This window comes from Lampetra fluviatilis, chromosome 66 (assembly GCF_964198595.1).
Source record: "Lampetra fluviatilis chromosome 66, kcLamFluv1.1, whole genome shotgun sequence".
NCBI lineage: Eukaryota > Metazoa > Chordata > Hyperoartia > Petromyzontiformes > Petromyzontidae > Lampetra > Lampetra fluviatilis.
In genome coordinates, this window is record NC_136340.1 from 4021399 (window position 1) to 4043074 (window position 21676).

The 21676-nt window shown below is 55.6% G+C and overlaps 1 protein-coding gene across 1 annotated transcript in view; it reads left to right on the plus strand.

Annotated features, from left to right (window-relative positions):
- The first annotated feature begins 6 nt into the window (after window positions 1–6).
- Window positions 7–21676, plus strand: part of TSPAN7 (tetraspanin 7) — a 31685-nt gene continuing 10015 nt past the window's right edge. Inside the window, exons 1-6 of the mRNA XM_078882612.1 lie at window positions 7–531; window positions 7955–8164; window positions 8886–8960; window positions 10973–11074; window positions 12903–13058; window positions 19472–19555. Coding sequence (XP_078738738.1) covers window positions 448–531; window positions 7955–8164; window positions 8886–8960; window positions 10973–11074; window positions 12903–13058; window positions 19472–19555 — 711 coding nt within the window. The 5' untranslated portion in view covers window positions 7–447. The remainder of the gene's footprint in view (window positions 532–7954; window positions 8165–8885; window positions 8961–10972; window positions 11075–12902; window positions 13059–19471; window positions 19556–21676) is intronic.

Below are 21676 nucleotides of genomic sequence, written 5' to 3' on the forward strand. Positions count from 1 at the left end.
TCCACGTCTCTCCCCGTGTCTCCGTGTGTCTCTCTCCCCGTGTCTCTCTCCGTGTCTCTCCCCGTGTCTCTCTCCCCGTGTCTCTCGGCCCCGTGTCTCTCTCTGTGTCTCTCTCTGTCTCTCCCCGTATCTCTCTCCCCGCGTCTCTCCCTTTTGTGTATCCCATTGTCTCTCTCTCCCCGTGCCGTTATCCCTCCCCGTGTCTCTCGCCCGTGTCTCTCTCTGTCCCCGTGTCTCTCTCTCTCCCCGTGTCTCTCTCTCTCCCCGTGTCTCTCCCTCCCCGTGTCTCTGTCCCCGTGTCTCTCTCTCTCCCCCGTGTCTCTCTCTGCCCCCGTGTCTCTCTCTCTCTCTCTCCCCCGTGTCTCTCTCCCTCCCCGTGTCTCTCTCCCCGTGTCTCTCTCCCCGTGTCTCTCTCCCCGTGTCTCTGTCCCCGTGTGTGTCTAAGTGATGGCTCCCTCTCGGAGGCTCCAGACGAAGCCGGCCATCGCCTGCCTCAAGACTCTACTCCTGCTGTACAGCCTCGTCTTCTGGGTGAGACACGGGGGGGACGACGACACGGGGACAGAGACACGGGGAGACACGGGGAGAGAGACACAGAGAGAGACACGGGGGGGAGAGACACGGGACATGGAGACACGGGGGCAGAGACACGGGGAGACACGGGGAGAGAGACACGGGGAGAGAGACACGGGGAGAGAGACACAGAGAGAGACACGGGGGGGAGAGACACGGGGACATGGAGACACGGGGGCAGAGACACGGAGAGAGACACGGAGAGAGAGACACGGGGGCATGGAGACACGGGGAGAGAGACACAGAGAGAGAGACACGGGGAGAGAGACACGGGGAGATAGAGACACAGGGAGAGAGACACGGGGAGAGAGACACGGGGAGGGAGACACGGGGAGGGAGACACGGGGGCAGAGACACGGGGACATAGAGATACGGGGAGAGATGGGGGAGAGAGACACGGGGAGGGAGACACGGGGAGGGAGACACGGGGGGAGAGATGGGGGAGAGAGACACGGGGAGGGAGACACGGGGAGGGAGACACGGGAGGAGAGACACGGGGAGAGAGACACGGGGAGGGAGACACGGGGGCAGAGACACGGGGACATAGAGATACGGGGAGAGAGACACGGGGGGAGAGATGGGGGAGAGAGACACGGGGATGGAGACACGGGGTGGCACCTCCCGCTATGAGACGGAGCTAATTTAGAGATCCTCGCAGAAGAACCTCCAAGCAGCCCGCTCGGCTGATCCATCAGCATCGCATCGGCAGCGTCATTGGTTCAACCACAAGTCCAATCCTGGACCGGGTTTGACACCAAAGTCTCATCATCATCAGCAGCATCATCATCAGCAGCATCATCAGCAGCAGCATCATCATCATCAGCAGCAGCATCATCATCAGCAGCATCATCATCATCAGCAGCAGCAGTGCCAGGCTCTGATGGAACCAATTACTGACGAACTGTCCCAGATGTGTTTAGAGAAGGTCTGGTGATGGTGGTGATGTTGGTGATGTTGATGGTGAATTGGTCGTGGTGACGGTGGTGGTAGTGATTGTGGTGATGCTGGTGGTAGTGATGGTGGTGATGTTGGTGATGGTGGTGGTAGTGGTGGTGGTGATGGTGGTTGTAGTGATGGTGGTGGTGATGGTGGTGGTAGTGGTGGTGGTGATGGTGGTTGTAGTGATGGTGGTGGTGATGGTTGTAGTGATGGTGGTGGTAGTGGTGGTGGTGATGGTGGTGGTGATGGTGGTGGTTGTAGTGATGGTGGTGGTAGTGATGGTGGTGGTGGTAGTGATGGTGGTTGTAGTGATGATTGTAGTGGTGGTGGTTGTAGTGATGGTGGTAGTGATGGTGGTTGTAGTGATGGTGGTGGTAGTGATGGTGGTTGTAGTGATGGTGGTTGTAGTGATGGTGGTGGTGGTGATGGTGGTGGTGATGGTGGTTGTAGTGATGGTGGTGGTGGTGATGGTGGTGGTGGTGGTGATGGTGGTGGTGGTGATGGTGGTGGTAGTGATGGTGGTAGTGATGGTGGTGGTTGTAGTGATGGTGGTGGTTGTAGTGATGGTGGTAGTGATAGTGGTGGTAGTGATGGTGGTTGAAGTGGTGATGGTGGTTGTAGTGATGGTGGTAGTGATGGTGGTGGTAGTGATGGTGGTAGTGATAGTGGTGGTAGTGATGGTGGTGGTGGTGATGGGTAGTGATGGTGGTGGTGGTAGTGATGGTGATGGTAGTGATGGTGGTGGTGGTGATGGTGGTAGTGATGGTGGTGGTGGTCATGATGGTGGTTGTAGTGATGGTGGTGGTAGTGATGTTGGTGGTTGTAGTGATGGTGGTGGTAGTGATTGTGGTAGTAGTGATGGTAGTGATGGTGGTGGTAGTGATGTTGGTGGTAGTGATGGTGGTAGTGATAGTGGTGGTAGTGATGGTGGTGGTGGTGATGGTAGTGATTGTGGTGGTGGTAGTGATGGTGGTGGTGGTGGTAGTGATGGTAGTGATGGTGGTGGTGATGGTGGTGGTGGTCATGATGGTGGTTGAAGTGGTGATGGTGGTGGTAGTGATGGTGGTGGTAGTGATGGTGGTGGTTGTAGTGATGGTGGTGATAGTGATTGTGGTGGTAGTGATGGTGGTGGTAGTGATGGCGGCGATGATGATGATGATGGTGGTGGCGATGATGATGGTGGTGGTGTTGATGGTGTTGACGTTGTTTATGCGATGGTTCAATGGCCCTACGTGCTGCCTGCCTGCTACTCGGGGCTGGAATGTGTAGCTGGCTCGCGAAAAACGCCACCCAGGTGCCGGTGTTGACAAGTCGCCCGCCGCGTGATTAGCCACGACCCTCCCCACGGTGCCGCCTGCATTCTCTCTCCACTGCTACCCTGTGTCCATGCACCATCGAGACTAACTAACTAACTAACCACTCACACACCCATCGTCTCTCTCTCTCTCTACCCCTTCCAGCTGGGCTTTAATCTGACACACACAGCGGTGGCTGGCTAGGGGATGTTAACCACCTCGCCTGGTACGCAGGAGGTCGTGGGTTCGATCCCGACCCTGACGATGCCTGCTGCTGCTGTATATTTGGAGTCTGCGTCTCTCTCTCATCATCATCACCATCATCATGGTGGCTATGAGATGTTGACTACCTCGCCTGGTACGCAGGAGGTCGTGGGTTCGATCCCGACCCTGACGATGCCTGCTGTATTTGGCGAGATGTTAACTACCTCGCCTGGTACGCAGGAGGTCGTGGGTTCGATCCCGACCCTGACGATGCCTGCTGCTGCTGTATATTTGGAGTCTGCGTCTCTCTCTCATCATCATCACCATCATCATGGTGGCTATGAGATGTTGACTACCTCGCCTGGTCTACAGGAGGTCGTGGGTTCGATCCCTAACCCTGACGACGCCTGCTACTGCTGCTGTATATTTGAAGTTTGCGTGTCTCTCTCTCTCATCATCATCATCACGGTGGCTAGGAGATGTTGACTACCTCGCCTGGTCTACAGGAGGGCGTGGGTTCGATCCCTAACCCTGACGACGCCTGCTGCTGCTGCTGCTGTATATTTGAAGTTTGCGTGTCTCTCTCTCATCATCTTTGGCACGCTGATGTATACATTCCCACACGGTGGTGACGATGATGACGGTGAAGGCACCACGTGGTTGAGCTGGTGACCGCACAGCAGCTGAGCGGGGACTTGCCGCTGGCAAAATGCAACAACAGCGTGTCGATTCAACGAGTCGCCTGGCTCTGTGCGTGTGGCACATCAGCACCGGGGAAGACACAAATCGTTGACGGGGGGGGGGGGGGGGGGGCAAATCTTCAAGGGGGTCTGGGTCCCCCCCCCCAGAAAAAAATATCTAAATTTGAAAACTAATTTCCTGCCAAAAATAAAATCACTTACACATGGGATGGACTTTTAATTCGTTTTAGACAGGGGCGGTTTCTTCATTAGGGCGATTGGGCGACGCACCACCAATGTCATTCAACCACAGAGTCACGCTCGCCGTCACTGTGCAGCCTCTGGATATAGTCCAATCAGCGTCATGTCACGTTCTGTGGAGTACCGCCTCTTTTTGGGCGATTTCACTCCGGCTGAGAATCGCCCCGAGTGGTCCCATAGACTTACATTCAAAGATGTTTTTTTTCGAACGGGGGGCGCTGCAATGCATTCTCTATGGCTTCCGGGAGGGCTCGCCCTAACGTGCTTACGTCATCATACGTGCTTACGTCATCATACGTAAGCACGTTTCATCCAACAATATAATATGTCGCCACCTAGTGGAATCTTTAATAAAATAAACCTGAGTGGTTTGTTTTAATAGTGAGTATAGAGACAAACAAGATGTATTGTAAGAGTCACTTTATTTTTCATTAATATTAAAGAAGTGAAGTTGCCTTTACACGCTTAAGCTGTTAATTTATCCATTGCATGGGTGGACCTTATCCTTATCAATCATCCAGACATTTGCCCCCCCGAGAGATTTTGCAGGAGCCGCCACTGGTTTTAGACAACAATGTCTAATCGTGTTATTGTATTACATTGCTCTGTTTAAACTTTTTGACCTTTTATTGTTTCATTGTCATGTAACGGCAGAGGTTAGGGATTAATAAGTTACAACCATAACCACAATCATATACACAGAAATCTATTTTATAGCCATATATTGGGGGGGACATTTTGATAATATTTGAATATGGGGGGGGGGTGATGTCGTTCAATAACATCACCAGCAGCCCGACACACACAGCCTCTTGCTGGGGATTATTGTGTCCGTCCGTCCGTCGTGCAGGGAGGGAAGGGTGGGGAGGGGCTGGGTGGGGGGTGGGAGGGGTGGGGAGGGAAGGGTGGGGAGGGGAGGGAAGGGTGGGGAGGGTCTGGATGGGGGGTGGGAGGGGTGAGGCTGGGTGGAGAGGGGCTGGGTGGGGAGGGTGGGGAGGGGCTGGGTGGGGAGGGGCTGGTCACCCCGTGGTGCCCTTATAAAACTCAACGTTTCACCTACTCACGCCGGCTTGTGCCCGCCCTCACAGTCGGCCATATTTGCGGAATACACCACGCCCTGGCCGTTGACCCTGCAGGCCATTGACCGAGCAACCCAACAACGTGATCCTACCAGCTCCCTCCGCAGGAGGACGATGTGTTAGTCAGGGCTCGTCATGGTGCCTTCATGAGTTCCTTGGACGCGACAGGCCACGTGCCAAAACCCATCGACTGGGATGATTGCGGCCACCACTGGCGCTGCGGTCGAGGCGTGCTTGTGACGGCATTGTCCTGGCAGCGTCTCTGGCCCGAGGCACGCGGCGTGGGGACGAGAGAGACACGTCCACATGTTGCACACTCGAAGTGAAGGACGCGTGGGCAGGTGTAGGCCTCGGCAAGGTCAGGTAATTGTACCCTTTTTACCAGGTAAAAGGGTACAGGTAAAGGGTAAAGGTGTCGACATGCCAAGGGGTAAGGGTAAAGGGTAGGGTAAAAGGTAGGCTCGTTGCTTTTTAAATCCTTTATATTAAGTTCGCTTGCTTGCTTAGGACCGTGCAAATCTTTCGGTCGTTTTTTAACCCACTTCCCGTGATCCAATCGAGCTGACATTTTGCACACAGACTCGTTGTGCGTGACAATGCATTTTCGTGAAAAAGAAATTCAAAAATTTTACACTGTTTAGGGAATTTTTTTTTAATATCTAATTACCAATTGTTTAATGCTGCCAGACAATCATCTGACCCATAGGTGGCAGCCATCTCAAGCCAGAGGACGAGAGGACTCTAGCCGCCCCGATGCCACGCATATAAAGGATTTATAGTGAAAAACGTTGTTTTTACGGGTTAATTTTTACCTTTTACCTTACCTGCTAAAGGGTAAAAGGTAGGGTAGAGTGATTGTATTGTGGTAAGGTAAAAGGTAGGGTAAAGGTAGGCTCGTTGTTTTTACACTTTTACCTTACCTGCTAAAGGGTAAAAGGTAGGGTAGAGTGATTGTATTGTGGTAAGGTAAAAGGTAGGGTAAAGGTAGGCTCGTTGTTTTTACACGTTTACCTTACCTTGCCAAGGCCTAGGCAGGTGCTCCAAATCGAGGGCAAGCGCATTTATTGTTTGTGGTTAATATTAATCTTGTGAAGAACAGCACCGTCACTCTGCAAAATGCAACAGCAGCGCGTTTTACACGCAGCAATCCTTCCGAGACGCCATTAACCACGTGGCTGGTTTACACGTGCCGTTATTCATTAACCCTGCCAGCCACCTACAGGCCCGACTCAGTCATCGCATGCTGCTGCTGTACACGCACGTGCGTTGATGCACTGCACAGCACATCAGGACCTTCACAGAACCACACTTTACTCCCTTGCTGCACAAAGGACATAATTAAAAGAGTGATCCATTCATAATGCGCCACACACACTCTTGAGTCGCGTAGGCATCAAACAGCAGCAATGACGACGTTTCGATCGCGACGCATGAACGCTCGTCCTGGGGCAGAAATAAACACCATCCAGCAGTGGAGTTGCTGCACAAGCGAGAGAGCAGCTCTGGCAAGGAGGCTGTCGATGTGGCGATGGGCAAGCAGGCGGGCGGGCTGGCGGTCTGAGCTGGAAAGGAATTCCATCCCCGGACGCAAGCACGTCAGCTGTGTCAATGGGGGAGATTAGGGAGGGAGGGATTAGCATGGGATGAGCTTCCATCATAAGAGAATCATCTCCGCATCTGCGCGCAATGCACCGGTGTTTGTCTACCTAGGCAAGCGGAGAGCGAGGATTGTTGCAGTCACGAAAGTGTCAAGTCAAGGGAGACGAGTCCGAAGCTGCGGTGCAGACCGATCAGCTTCAGCGGCAATGCCTCCACCACCGTGACTATGATGATCATTACGACTATAATGATGATCATTATGACTATAATTATTGTTATGAGTATTACGCCAATAATGATTATTACGACTATAATGATTATTACTATGATGATTATTACGACTATAATTATTACTATCAAATGGTGAAGGGTGGCATTGTGCTGGTACTGTGTGCCTTGTGGCGGTGGTGGTGGCGGTGGTGGCAGTGGCGGTGGCGGCGGTGGAGCATCTTCGCCGGTTGGAAACATTTAGGCTGGCCTGCCTACGATCCATCCTGGGTTTAACCTGCAGGCTGGATTGTGTGAGGAGCTCACAAGTCCTTGAAAGATCTGGGCAAAGTCCCATCGGTGAGCTCCTCCGGCAGGCAAGGCTGCGTTGGCTGGGTCATGTAGCCCGCATGCCCAGTCACCGCATGCCTAAACAGCTTCTGTTCGGCCGGATCGAGGGGGCTAAACGGGCGCGGCACGGGCTAGAGAAGAGATGGAGTGATGTGGTACAGGAGGACGTGGAGCTGAGTGGACTTGCCAATGACTGGTACCAGCGGTGTCAAGATCGGCCTCAGTGGAGGAGGCTCGTGAAGGACGCTACTGGGCAGTTGGAGGCAGTCGCCCTCCAACAACAACGGAGGGCGGAGGAGCGACGCTCACAACAACGAGCGGAGCGCCGGGTGGCTAAAGCACAGCAAGTTGGTACAGTAGGGGGCACAGGTGATCTCAGTCACCTGTGCCCCCTACGGTCATCTCGGTCATCTCAGTCAGTCGCCCCATGGCACCTGGGTCTGCCCCGTGACCTGCCAGCGGGCGTTCGACACTTCACGTGGCCTCAAGGTGCACTTGGCCTGGCACAAGCGTCGTGGTGACGTCACCGCCACTTAGTGGCGAATGGCGGTTGTTCTTGTTGTTGTTGTGTGTGTGTGTGCTGCAGGTGACGGGGCTGGTGCTGCTCTGTGTGGGGGTCTGGGGCTCGCTGTGTGTGTCACTGTGTATGTGACTGTGTGTACTGTGTATGCTGTGTATCTGTGTGTGTGTGACTGTGTGTATCTGTGTGTGTATGTGTATCTGTGTGTGTGTGACTGTGTGTACTGTGTGTGTGTGTGTGCTGCAGGTGACGGGGCTGGTGCTGCTCTGTGTGGGAGTCTGGGGCTCCCTGTCGCTGGGCCCCTACCTGGCGCTGCTCTCCGAGCCGGGGGCAGAGGGGGGCAGCAGCGCCACCACTGCCCCCCTGGTGCTCATGGGCACGGGGGCAGCCATCCTCCTGTTCGGGCTCGTCGGCTGCATGGCCACTTGCAGGGGCAGCCCGTGCCTGCTCAAGCTGGTGGGGGGGGTCACGGGGGGGTCACGGGGGGGGGACACGGGGAGGTCATGGGGAGGTCACGGGGGGGGCACGGGGTGGGCACGGGGGGGCACGGGGTGGGTCACGGGGGGGTCACGGGGGGGCATGGCGGGGTGGGTCACGGGGGGTTAAGGATGGGGGCACGGGGGGTCACGGGGAGGTCACGGGGGGGGGGGGGGGACAGGGAGGTCACGGGGGGGCACGGGGGGTCACGGGGGGTCACAGGGGGGTCACGGGGTGGGTCACGGGGGGTGGTTCACGGGGGGTTAAGGAGGGGGCACGGGGGGTCACGGGGGGTCACAGGGGGGTCACAGGGAGGGTCACGGGGGGTGGGCACGGGGGTTCACGGGGGGGTCACAGAGGGTCACGGGGGGGGCACGAGTTGGATTTCCCGCTCACGGCCACTGCCAGCGCCGGTGATAGCCCCTCTCTGGGTCTCCCCTAGGTCGACTCAGCCTCAAACGAGTTCCCGGTGCAGCGGTGTGTCGTGAACATGGCTAGCACTGGGGGAGAGACAAAGGCGGCCGGGTGTGGAGCTGGCCACCCACCCCCTCGTGTGCCACAGCACTTGTTCCTGCAGCCTGTTAGAGGCTACACGGGGGAGCTTTGTCTGTGTGTAGGTGCTGCTGCTACTCGCTACTAACAGCACTTGCCCCTACAGTGTGTGTGAGGCTACCTGGGGGACCTTTGTCTGTGTGTGCAGTACGCAGTCCTCCTGCTCACCGTGTTTCTGGCTGAACTCATCGCTGGGATCTCCGGCTTCATCTTCCGCCACGAGGCAACAGCCTGACTCACAGCCTGACTCACTCACAGCCTGACTCACTCACAGCCCGACTCACTCACAGCCTGACTCACTCACAGCCTGACTCACTCACAGCCTGACTCACTCACAGCCTGACTCACTCACAGCCTGACTCACTCGCAACCTGACTCACTCACAGCCTGACTCACTCACAGCCTGACTCACTCGCAACCTGACTCACCTACAGCCTGACTCACTCACAGCCTGACTCACAGCCTGACTCACTCACAGCCCGACTCACTCACAGCCTGACTCACTCGCAGCCTGACTCACTCGCAGCCTGACTCACTCGCAGCCTGACTCACTCACAGCCTGACTCACTCACAGCCTGACTCACTCACAGCCTGACTCACTCGCAACCTGACTCACTCACAGCCCGACTCACTCACAGCCTGACTCACTCGCAGCCTGACTCACTCGCAGCCTGACTCACTCGCAGCCTGACTCACTCACAGCCTGACTCACTCACAGCCTGACTCACTCACAGCCTGACTCACTCGCAACCTGACTCACTCACAGCCTGACTCACTCACAGCCTGACTCACTCGCAACCTGACTCACCTACAGCCTGACTCACTCACAGCCTGACTCACTCACAGCCTGACTCACTCACAGCCTGACTCACTCACAGCCTGACTCACTCGCAGCCTGACTCACTCGCAGCCTGACTCACTCGCAGCCTGACTCACTCACAGCCTGACTCACTCACAGCCTGACTCACTCACAGCCTGACTCACTCGCAACCTGACTCATTCGCAGCCTGGCTCACTCACAGCCTGACTCACTCGCAACCTGACTCGCCTACAGCCTGACTCACTCACAGCCTGACTCACTCACAGCCTGACTCACTCACAGCCTGACTCACAGCCTGACTCACTCACAGCCTGACTCACTCGCAGCCTGACTCACTCGCAGTCTGACTCACTCACAGCCTGACTCACTCACAGCCTGACTCACTCACAGCCTGACTCACTCGCAGTCTGACTCACTCACAGCCTGACTCACTCACAGCCTGACTCACCTACAGCCTGACTCACTCACAGCCTGACTCACTCACAGCCTGACTCACTCACAGCCTGACTCACTCACAGCCTGACTCACTCGCAGCCTGACTCACTCACAGTCTGACTCACTCACAGCCTGACTCACTCACAGCCTGACTCATTCACAGCCTGACTCACTCACAGCCTGACTCACAGCCTGACTCACTCGCAGCCTGACTCACTCACAGCCTGACTCACAGCCTGACTCACTCGCAGCCTGACTCACTCACAGCCTGACTCACTCACAGCCTGACTCACTCACAGCCTGACTCACTCGCAGCCTGACTCACTCACAGCCTGACTCACTCACAGCCTGACTCACCCACAGCCTGACTCACTCGCAGCCTGACTCACCTACAGCCTGACTCACCTACAGCCTGACTCACTCACAGCCTGACTCACTCACAGCCTGACTCACTCACAGCCTGACTCACTCACAGCCTGACTCACTCGCAGCCTGACTCACTCACAGCCTGACTCACTCGCAGCCTGACTCACTCACAGCCTGACTCACTCACAGCCTGACTCACAGCCTGACTCACTCACAGCCTGACTCACTCACAGCCTGACTCACAGCCTGACTCACTCACAGCGTGACTCACTCGCAGCCTGACTCACTCACAGCCTGACTCACTGTGTGTGTCACTGACTCACTGTGTGTCACTGTGTGTGTCACTGTGTGTGTGTGTCAGTGTGTGTGTGTCACTGTGTGTGTGTCACTGTGTGTGTCACTGTGTGTGTGTGTCACTGTGTGTGTCACTGTGTGTGTGTCACTGTGTGTGTGTGTGTCACTGTGTGTGTGTCACTGTGTATGTGTCACTGTGTGTGTGTGTGTCACTGTGTGTGTCACTGTGTGTGTGTCACTGTGTGTATCACTGTGTGTGTCACTGTGTGTGTGTGTGTGTCAATGTGTGTGTGTGTCACTGTGTGTGTCACTGTGTGTAGATTAATGGGCTGTTTCGGAGCAACCTCAAGAGAGCGATGGATGCCTACAGCGGCCCGTCACACAGCGGCAGTGACGGAGCCATCGATACCCTCCAGCGCACGGTGACACCACTCACCACTCACCCACCCACCCACTCACCCACCCATCCACCCACTCACCCACTCACCCACCCACTCACCCACCCACCCACTCACCCACCCACTCACCCACCCATCCACCCACTCACCCACTCACCCACCCACTCACCCACTCACCACTCACTCACTCACCCTCCCACTCACCCACCCACCCACCCACTCACCCACCCACTCACCCACCCATCCACCCACTCACCCACTCACCCACCCACTCACCCACTCACCACTCACTCACTCACTCACCCTCCCACTCACCCACCCACTCACCCACCCACTCACCCACCCACTCACCCACCCACTCACCCACCCATCCACCCACTCACCCACTCACCCACCCACTCACCCACTCACCCACCCACTCACTCACCCACCCACCCACCCACTCACCCACCCACCCACTAACCCACCCACTCACCCACCCACCCACTCACCCACTCACCCACCCACCCACTCACTCACCCACCCACCCACTCACCCACTCACCCACCCACCCACTCACTCACCCACCCACCCACTCACCCACCCATTCACCCACTCACCCACTCACCCACCCACCCACTCACCCACCCACCCACTCACCCACCCACTCACCCACTCACCCACTCACCCACCCACCCACCGACTCACCCACTCACCCACCCACCCACTCACCCACCCACTCACCCACTCACCCACCCACCCACCGACTCACCCACTCACCCACCCACCCACTCACCCACCCACTCACCCACTCACCCACCCACTCACCCACTCACTCACTCACCCTCCCACTCACCCTCTCACCCACCCACCCACCCAATCACCCACCCACCCACCCGCCCTCCCACCCACTCACCCACCCACCCACCCACCGACTCACTCACTAACCCACCCACCTACTCACCCACTCACTCACTCACTCACCCACCCACCCACTCACCCACCCACCCACTCACTTACTCACTCACCCTCCCACTCACCCTCTCACCCACCCACACACCCACCCTCTCACCCACCCACCCACTCACCCACTCACTCACCCACCCACCCACCCGCCCTCCCACCCACTCACCCACTCACCCACCCACCCACTCACCCACTCACCCACCCATCCACTCACTCACCCACCCACCCACCCACTCACTCACTCACTCACTCACTCACCCACCCACCCACCCACCCACCCACCCACTCACCCACCCACCCACTCACCCTCTGACTCACCCACCCACTCACCCACCCACTCACCCACCCACCCTCCCTCCCACTCACCCACCCACCCACCCACCCACTCACTCACTCACTCACCCACTCACCCACCCATCCATCCACCCTCCCACCCATCCACCCTCCCACCCACCCACCCACCCACTCACCCACCCACCCTCCCACCCACCCACTCACCCACTCACCCACTCACCCACCCACCCGCCCTCCCACCCACTCACCCACCCACCCGCCCTCCCACCCACTCACCCACCCACCCACTCACCCACCCACCCACTCATTCACTCACCCACCCACCCACCCTCTCACCCACCCACCCACTGACCCACCTACCCACCCACTCTCTCACCCTCTCACCCACCCACCCTCTCACCCACCCACCCTCCCACCCACCCACCCACTCACCCATCCACTCACCCACCCACCCACTCACCCACTCACCCATCCACTCACCCACCCACCCACTCACCCACTCACCCATCCACTCACCCACCCACCCACTCACCCACTCACCCATCCACTCACCCACCCACCCACTCACCCACCCACCCACCCACTCACCCACCCTCCCTCCACTGTGTCGCAGCTGCGCTGCTGTGGGCTGAGTGACTACGAGGATTGGTGGCGGACTCCGTACGGCGAGGCGAGCGGAGCGCCCCCCAGCTGCTGCGTCAACGCCACCGACTGCGCCGCCAGCGCCCTCGGCAACGTCACCAGCGCCAGCGCCGTCGTGTACCACCAGGCAGGCGACACACACACACAGTGACACACACACACACAGTGACACACAGTGACACACAGTGACACACACACACACAGTGACACACACACACACACAGTGACACACACACACACAGTGTACACACAGTGACACACACAGTGACACACACACAGTGACACACACACAGTGACACACACACAGTGACACACAGTGACACACACACACACACAGTGATACACACACACAGTGACACACACACAGTGACACACAGTGACACACACACACACAGTGACACACACACACAGTGACACACACACAGTGACACACACACACAGTGACACACACACACAGTGACACATACACAGTGACACACACACATACACAGTGACACACACACAGTGACACACACAGTGACACACACACAGTGACACACACAGTGACACACACACACAGTGACACACACACACAGTGACACACACACACAGTGACACACACAGTGACACACACACACAGTGACACACACACACAGTGACACACACAGTGACACACACACACAGTGACACACACACAGTGACACACACACACACAGTGACACACACACACAGTGACACACACACAGTGACACACACACACAGTGACACACACACACAGTGACACACACAGTGACACACACACACACAGTGACACACACACACACAGTGACACACACACACAGTGACACACACAGTGACACACACACACAGTGACACACACACAGTGACACACACACACAGTGACACACACACACAGTGACACACACAGTGACACACACACACACACAGTGACACACAGTGACACACACACACAGTGACACACACACACAGTGACACACAGTGACACACACTCACAGTGACACACGCACACAGTGACATACACACAGTGACACACACACACACAGTGACACACACACACAGTGACACACACACACACAGTGACACACACACACAGTGACACACACACAGTGACACACACACACAGTGACACACACACACAGTGACACACACACAGTGACACACACACACAGTGACACACACACACACAGTGACACACACACACAGTGACACACACACACAGTGACACACACACAGTGACATACACACACACACACAGTGACACACACACACAGTGACACACACACACAGTGACACACACACAGTGACACACACACACACAGTGACACACACACACAGTGACACACACACACAGTGACACACACACACACAGTGACGCACACACACAGTGACACACACAGTGACACACACATACACAGTGACACACAGTGACACACACACACACACAGTGACACACACACACAGTGACACACAGTGACACACACTCACAGTGACACACGCACACAGTGACACACACACAGTGACACACACACACAGTGACACACACACACAGTGACACACACACACAGTGACACACACACAGTGACACACACACACACAGTGACACACACACACAATGACACACACACACAGTGACACGCACACACACAGTGACACACACACAGTGACACACACAGCGACACACACACAGCGACACACACACAGTGACACACACACACAGTGACACACACACACAGTGACACACACACACACAGTGACACACACACACAGTGACACACACACACACAGTGACGCACACACACAGTGACACACACAGTGACACACACACACACAGTGATACACAGTGACACACACACACACACAGTGACACACACACACAGTGACACACAGTGACACACACTCACAGTGACACACGCACACAGTGACACACACACAGTGACACACACACACAGTGACACACACACACACAGTGACACACACACACAGTGACACACACACAGTGACACACACACACAGTGACACACACACACAATGACACACACACACAGTGACACGCACACACACAGTGACACACACACACAGTGACACACACACAAAGTGACACACACAGTGACACACACACACACAGCGACACACACACAGTGACACACACACACACAGTGACACACACACAGTGACACACACAGTGACACACACACACAGTGACACACACACACACACAGCGACACACACACAGTGACACACATACACAGTGACACACACACAGTCACACACACACAGCGACACACACACAGTGACACACACACACACAGTGACACACACACAGTGACTCTCTCCGGCGCCTGGGACGGGAGGTCACGGAAGGCGTCCGACTCATTTGCCTCGTCCGCAGTCCTCCGCTGATGTTCGTCTTCGGTGTGGGGGGGGGAGGGTGTAAGGCACCACCCGCTCTTCTTGACGGGCAGCCTGGGGCGCTTAACAGCTTCCCACACCTCACCGCCGCGCTCCCACGGCCCCTTCATTGCGTTGTTCAGAAGAAGAGCCGCTCCCTGTTGTTTGGCAGTCTCCTGCCCCGAGTGGAGGACTGTCCACCCCTCATGGTGGCAGGAGCCAGAGCCGGTCCACCGGACCTCCTGAATGCCACAGAGATCCAGGCGGTACCGGTCCAGCTCCCGACAGAGGAGTGGCAGCCTCTCCTCCGCAGTGAGCGCTCGAACATTCCACGTGGCCACACGCGGTGGCTTTCTGCTGCTTCTGGAGGAGCCCCGAGGGTGAAGATTCAATCTCTTGGCTCCGCCAAATGGGGTTTGGCCAGGAGACGTCATAGACGCCTGTCCCCCCGGGGCCTCCGGCACAAGTTCGATTTTGTATTGAAAGTGGAGGGGTTACCAGTTCCTTGCACCCGTCCAGAGTCCCCATTGGCTGCCTTGGTGGCTACAAACGCGATGAGGGGAAAAGCCGAATGGGATTGGCCGTTTCCCCCATGACAATGCCCCCATCCGCCTTGACAATGCCCCCATCCGCCACGGCGTTGCCGTCCGGCCCCACCGAGGAGGTCCGGGCTTGTTTTTGCGGGACGCTGACAACTACAGACTGTGACAACTACAGACTGTGACAACTACAGACTGTGACAACTACAGACTGTAACAACTACAGACTGTGACAACTACAGACTGTAACAACTACAGGGGCATCTCACTCCTCCTCGGTGTGAGGCCGGGAAAGGTCCTGGCAAGGATGATTCAACATCGCCTTGCCAGGCACGCTGAGGAGAGGCTTGCGGAGCCCCAATGCGGTTTCAGGCCAGGGCGGTCCTGCACAGATGCCATGTTCTCTGTCCGTCTGCTACAGCAGAGGTGTAGGGAATTCCAACAAGACCTACATCTCTGCTTTATTGACCTGGTCAAGGCCTATGATACCATCAGTAGGCCTGGGCTCTGGGTTGTTCTTCGTGCTTTCGGAGTCCCTGACCCTCTGCTCACGATCATTAAGGACCTTCATGATGGTGAGCGGGCCCGGGTAAAGCTACGTGGCCGGGAGTCGGAGCCATTCCCTGTACACCTTGGGGTGCGACAGGGATGTCCTCTGGCTCACACCTAGCCTGGCACTTAGTGGCGAATGGCGGTTGTTGTTGTAGGTGTGTGCCACTGTGTGTGTCACTGTGTGTGTCACTGTGTGTGTCACTGTGTGTGTCACTGTGTGTGTGCATCTTCACCGGTTGGAAACATTTAGGCTGGCCTGCCTACGATCTATCCTGGGTTTAACCTGCAGGCTGGATTGTGTGAGGAGCTCACAAATCCTTGAAAGATCTGGGCAAAGTCCCATCAGTGAGCTCCTCCGGCAGGCAAGGCTGCGTTGGCTGGGTCATGTAGCCCGCATGTCCAGCCACCGCATGCCTAGACAGCTTTTGTTCGGCCGGATCGAGGGGGCTAAACGGGCGCGGCACGGGCTAGAGAAGAGATGGAGTGATGTGGTACAGGGGGATGTGGAGCTAAGTGGACTTGCCGATGACTGGTACCAGCGGTGTCAAGATCGGCCTCAGTGGAGGAGGCTCGTGAAGGACGCTACTGGGCAGTTGGAGGCAGTCGCCCTCCAACAACAACGGAGGGCGGAGGAGCGACGCTCACAACAACGAGCGGAGCGCCGGGTGGCTAAAGCACAGCAAGTTAGTACAGTAGGGGGCACAGGTGGTGCATCAGCCAGTCATCTCGGTCATCTCGGTCAATCGACCCGTGGCACCTGCTGGGTCTGCCCCGTGACCTCCTGCCAGCGGGCGTTCGACACTTCACGTGGCCTCAAGGTGCACTTGGCCTGGCACAAGCGTCGTGGTGACGTCACCGCCACTTAGTGGCGAATTGCGGTTGTTGTTGTTGTTGTTGTGTGTCACTGTGTGTGTGTGTGTGTGTCACTGTGTGTGTCACTGTGTGTGTGTCACTGTGTGTGTCACTGTGTGTGTGTCACTGTGTGTGTCACTGTGTGTGTGTGTGTCACTGTGTGTGTGTGTCACTGTGTGTGTGTCACTGTGTGTGTGTGTGTCACTGTGTGTGTGTCACTGTGTGTGTGTGTCACTGTGTGTGTGTGTGTCACTGTGTGTGTGTGTCACTGTGTGTGTGTGTGTCACTGTGTGTGTGTGTGTCACTGTGTGTGTGTGTCACTGTGTGTGTGTCACTGTGTGTGTGTGTGTCACTGTGTGTGTGTGTGTCACTGTGTGTGTGTGTCACTGTGTGTGTGTGTGTCACTGTGTGTGTGTCACTGTGTGTGTGTGTGTCACTGTGTGTGTGTGTGTCACTGTGTGTGTGTGTCACTGTGTGTGTGTGTGTCACTGTGTGTGTGTGTGTCACTGTGTGTGTGTCACTGTGTGTGTGTGTGTCACTGTGTGTGTGTCACTGTGTGTGTGTGTGTCACTGTGTGTGTGTGTGTCACTGTGTGTGTGTGTGTCACTGTGTGTGTGTGTGTCACTGTGTGTGTGTGTCACTGTGTGTGTGTGTGTCACTGTGTGTGTGTCACTGTGTGTGTGTGTGTCACTGTGTGTGTGTGTGTCACTGTGTGTGTGTGTGTCACTGTGTGTGTGTGTCACTGTGTGTGTGTGTGTCACTGTGTGTGTGTGTGTCACTGTGTGTGTGTCACTGTGTGTGTGTGTGTCACTGTGTGTGTGTGTGTCACTGTGTGTGTGTGTCACTGTGTGTGTGTGTGTCACTGTGTGTGTGTGTCACTGTGTGTGTGTCACTGTGTGTGTGTGTGTCACTGTGTGTGTGTGTGTCACTGTGTGTGTGTGTCACTGTGTGTGTGTGTGTCACTGTGTGTGTGTGTCACTGTGTGTGTGTGTGTCACTGTGTGTGTGTGTGTCACTGTGTGTGTCACTGTGTGTGTGTCACTGTGTGTGTGTGTGTGTCACTGTGTGTGTCACTGTGTGTGTGTGTCACTGTGTGTGTGTCACTGTGTGTGTGTGTGTCACTGTGTGTGTGTGTGTCACTGTGTGTGTGTCACTGTGTGTGTCACTGTGAGTGTGTGTCACTGTGTGTGTGTGTGTCACTGTGTGTGTGTCACTGTGTGTGTGTGTCACTGTGTGTGTGTCACTGTGTGTGTGTGTGTGTCACTGTGTGTGTGTCACTGTGTGTGTGTGTGTCACTGTGTGTGTGTGTCACTGTGTGTGTGTGTCACTGTGTGTGTGTCACTGTGTGTGTCACTGTGTGTGTGTCACTGTGTGTGTCACTGTGTGTGTCACTGTGAGTGTGTGTCACTGTGTGTGTGTGTGTCACTGTGTGTGTCACTGTGTGTGTGTGTCACTGTGTGTGTGTCACTGTGTGTGTCACTGTGTCACTGTGTGTGTCACTGTGTGTGTGTGTGTCACTGTGTGTGTCACTGTGTGTGTGTGTCACTGTGTGTGTGTCACTGTGTGTGTGTGTGTCACTGTATGTGTCACTGTGTGTGTGTGTCACTGTGTGTGTGTCACTGTGTGTGTCACTGTGTGTGTGTCACTGTGTGTGTGTGTGTCACTGTGTGTGTCACTGTGTGTGTGTGTCACTGTGTGTGTGTCACTGTGTGTGTCACTGTGTGTGTGTCACTGTGTGTGTGTGTGTGTCACTGTGTGTGTCACTGTGTGTGTGTGTCACTGTGTGTGTGTCACTGTGTGTGTGTCACTGTGTGTGTGTGTCACTGTGTGTGTGTGTGTCACTGTGTGTGTGTGTGTCACTGTGTGTGTGTCACTGTGTGTGTCACTGTGTGTGTCACTGTGTGTGTGTGTGTCACTGTGTGTGTGTCACTGTGCGTGTCACTGTGTGTGTCACTGTGTGTGTGTGTCACTGTGTGTGTGTGTGTCACTGTGTGTGTGTCACTGTGTGTGTCACTGTGTGTGTCACTGTGTGTGTGTGTCACTGTGTGTGTGTGTGTCACTGTGTGTGTGTCACTGTGTGTGTCACTGTGTGTGTGTCACTGTGTGTGTGTCACTGTGTGTGTGTCACTGTGTGTGTCACTGTGTGTGTGTCACTGTGTGTGTGTCACTGTGTGTGTCACTGTGTGTGTCACTGTGTGCGCGTGCTGCAGGGTTGCTTCACACTTGTCACCGGCTTCATGCAGCAGCACCTCACGGTGATCGCCGGCTGCGCCTTCGGCATCGCCTTCTCGCAGGTACCCACCTACTCACCCACCTACTCACCTACTCACCCGCATACTCACCCACCTACTCACCTACTCACCCGCATACTCACCCACCTACTTACCTACTCACCTACTCACCTACTCACTCACATACTCACCCAACTACTCACTCACCTACTCACTCACCTACTCACCCATTCACTCACCTACTCACCTACTCACCCAACTACTCACCTACTCACCTACTCACCCACCTACTCACCCACCTACTCACCTACTCACCCACATACTCACCCACCTACTCACCCACCTACTCACCCACCTACTCACCTACTCACCCACATACTCACCCACCTACTCACCTACTCACCCACCTACTCACCCAACTACTCACCTACTCACCTTCTCACCCAACTACTCACCCAACTACTCACCCAACTACTCACCTACTCACCTACTCACCCAACTACTCACCCAAATACTCACCCACTCACCCACCTACTCACCCACCTACTCACCTACTCACCCAACTACTCACCCAACTACTCACCCAACTACTCACCTACTCACCTACTCACCCAACTACTCACCCAAATACTCACCCACTCACCCACCAACTCACCCACCTACTCACCTACTCACCCACCTACTCACCTAACTACTCACCCACCTACTCACCCACCTACTCACCTACTCACCCAACTTCTCACCCAACTACTCACCCAACTACTCACCTACTCACCCAACTACTCACCCACCTACTCACCCAACTACTCACCTACTCACCTACTCACCCAACTACTCACCCACCTACTCACCCAACTACTCACCAACCTACTCACCCACATACTCACCTACTCGCCCACCTACTCACCCACCTACTCACTCACCTACTCACTCACCTACTCACCCACTCACCCAACTACTCACCCAACTACTCACCCACCTACTCACCTACTCACCCACCTACTCACTCACCTACTCACCCAACTACTCACCCAACTACTCACCCACCTACTCACCCACATACTCACCCAACTACTCACCCACCTACTCACCTACTCACCCACCTACTCACTCACCTACTCACCCAACTACTCACCCAACTACTCACCTACATACTCACCCACCTACTCACCCACCTACTCACCCACTCACCCAACTACTCACCCACCTACTCACCCAACTACTCACCCACATACTCACCCACCTACTCACCCACCTACTCACCCACCTACTCACCAACCTACTCACCCACATACTCACCCACCTACTCACCCACCTACTCACCCACATACTCACCCACCTACTCACCCAACTACTCACCCACATACTCACCTACTCACCCAACTACTCACCCACCTACTCACCTAGTCACCCACCTACTCACTCACCTACTCACCCACCTACTCACCTACTCACTCACCTACTCACCCACCTACTCACCAACCTACTCACCCACATACTCACCCACCTACTCACCCACCTACTCACTCACCTACTCACCCACCTACTCACTCACCTACTCACCCACCTACTCACCTACTCACCCACCTACTCACCCACCTACTCACCCACCTACTCACCTACCTACTCACCTACTCACCCAACTACTCACCCACCTACTCACTCACCTACTCACCCACCTACTCACTCACCTACTCACCCACCTACTCACCTACTCACCCACCTACTCACCCACCTACTCACCCAACTACTCACCTACTTACCTACCGACTCACCCACCTACTCACTCACCTACTCACCCACCTACTCACCTACTACTCACCCACATACTCACCCACATACTCACCTAACTACTCACCTACTCACCCACCTACTCACCAACCTACTCACCCACATACTCACTCACCCACCTACTCACCCACCTACTCACCCACATACTCACCTACTCACCCACCTACTCACCCACATACTCACCTACATACTCACCCAACTACTCACCAACCTACTCACCCACCTACTCACCTACTCACCCACCTACTCACCCACCTACTCAACCACCTACTCACTCACCTACTCACCCACCTACTCACCTACTCACCCACCTACTCACCAACCTACTCACCCACATACTCACCCACCTACTCACCCACCTACTCACCCACCTACTCACCTACTCACCCAACT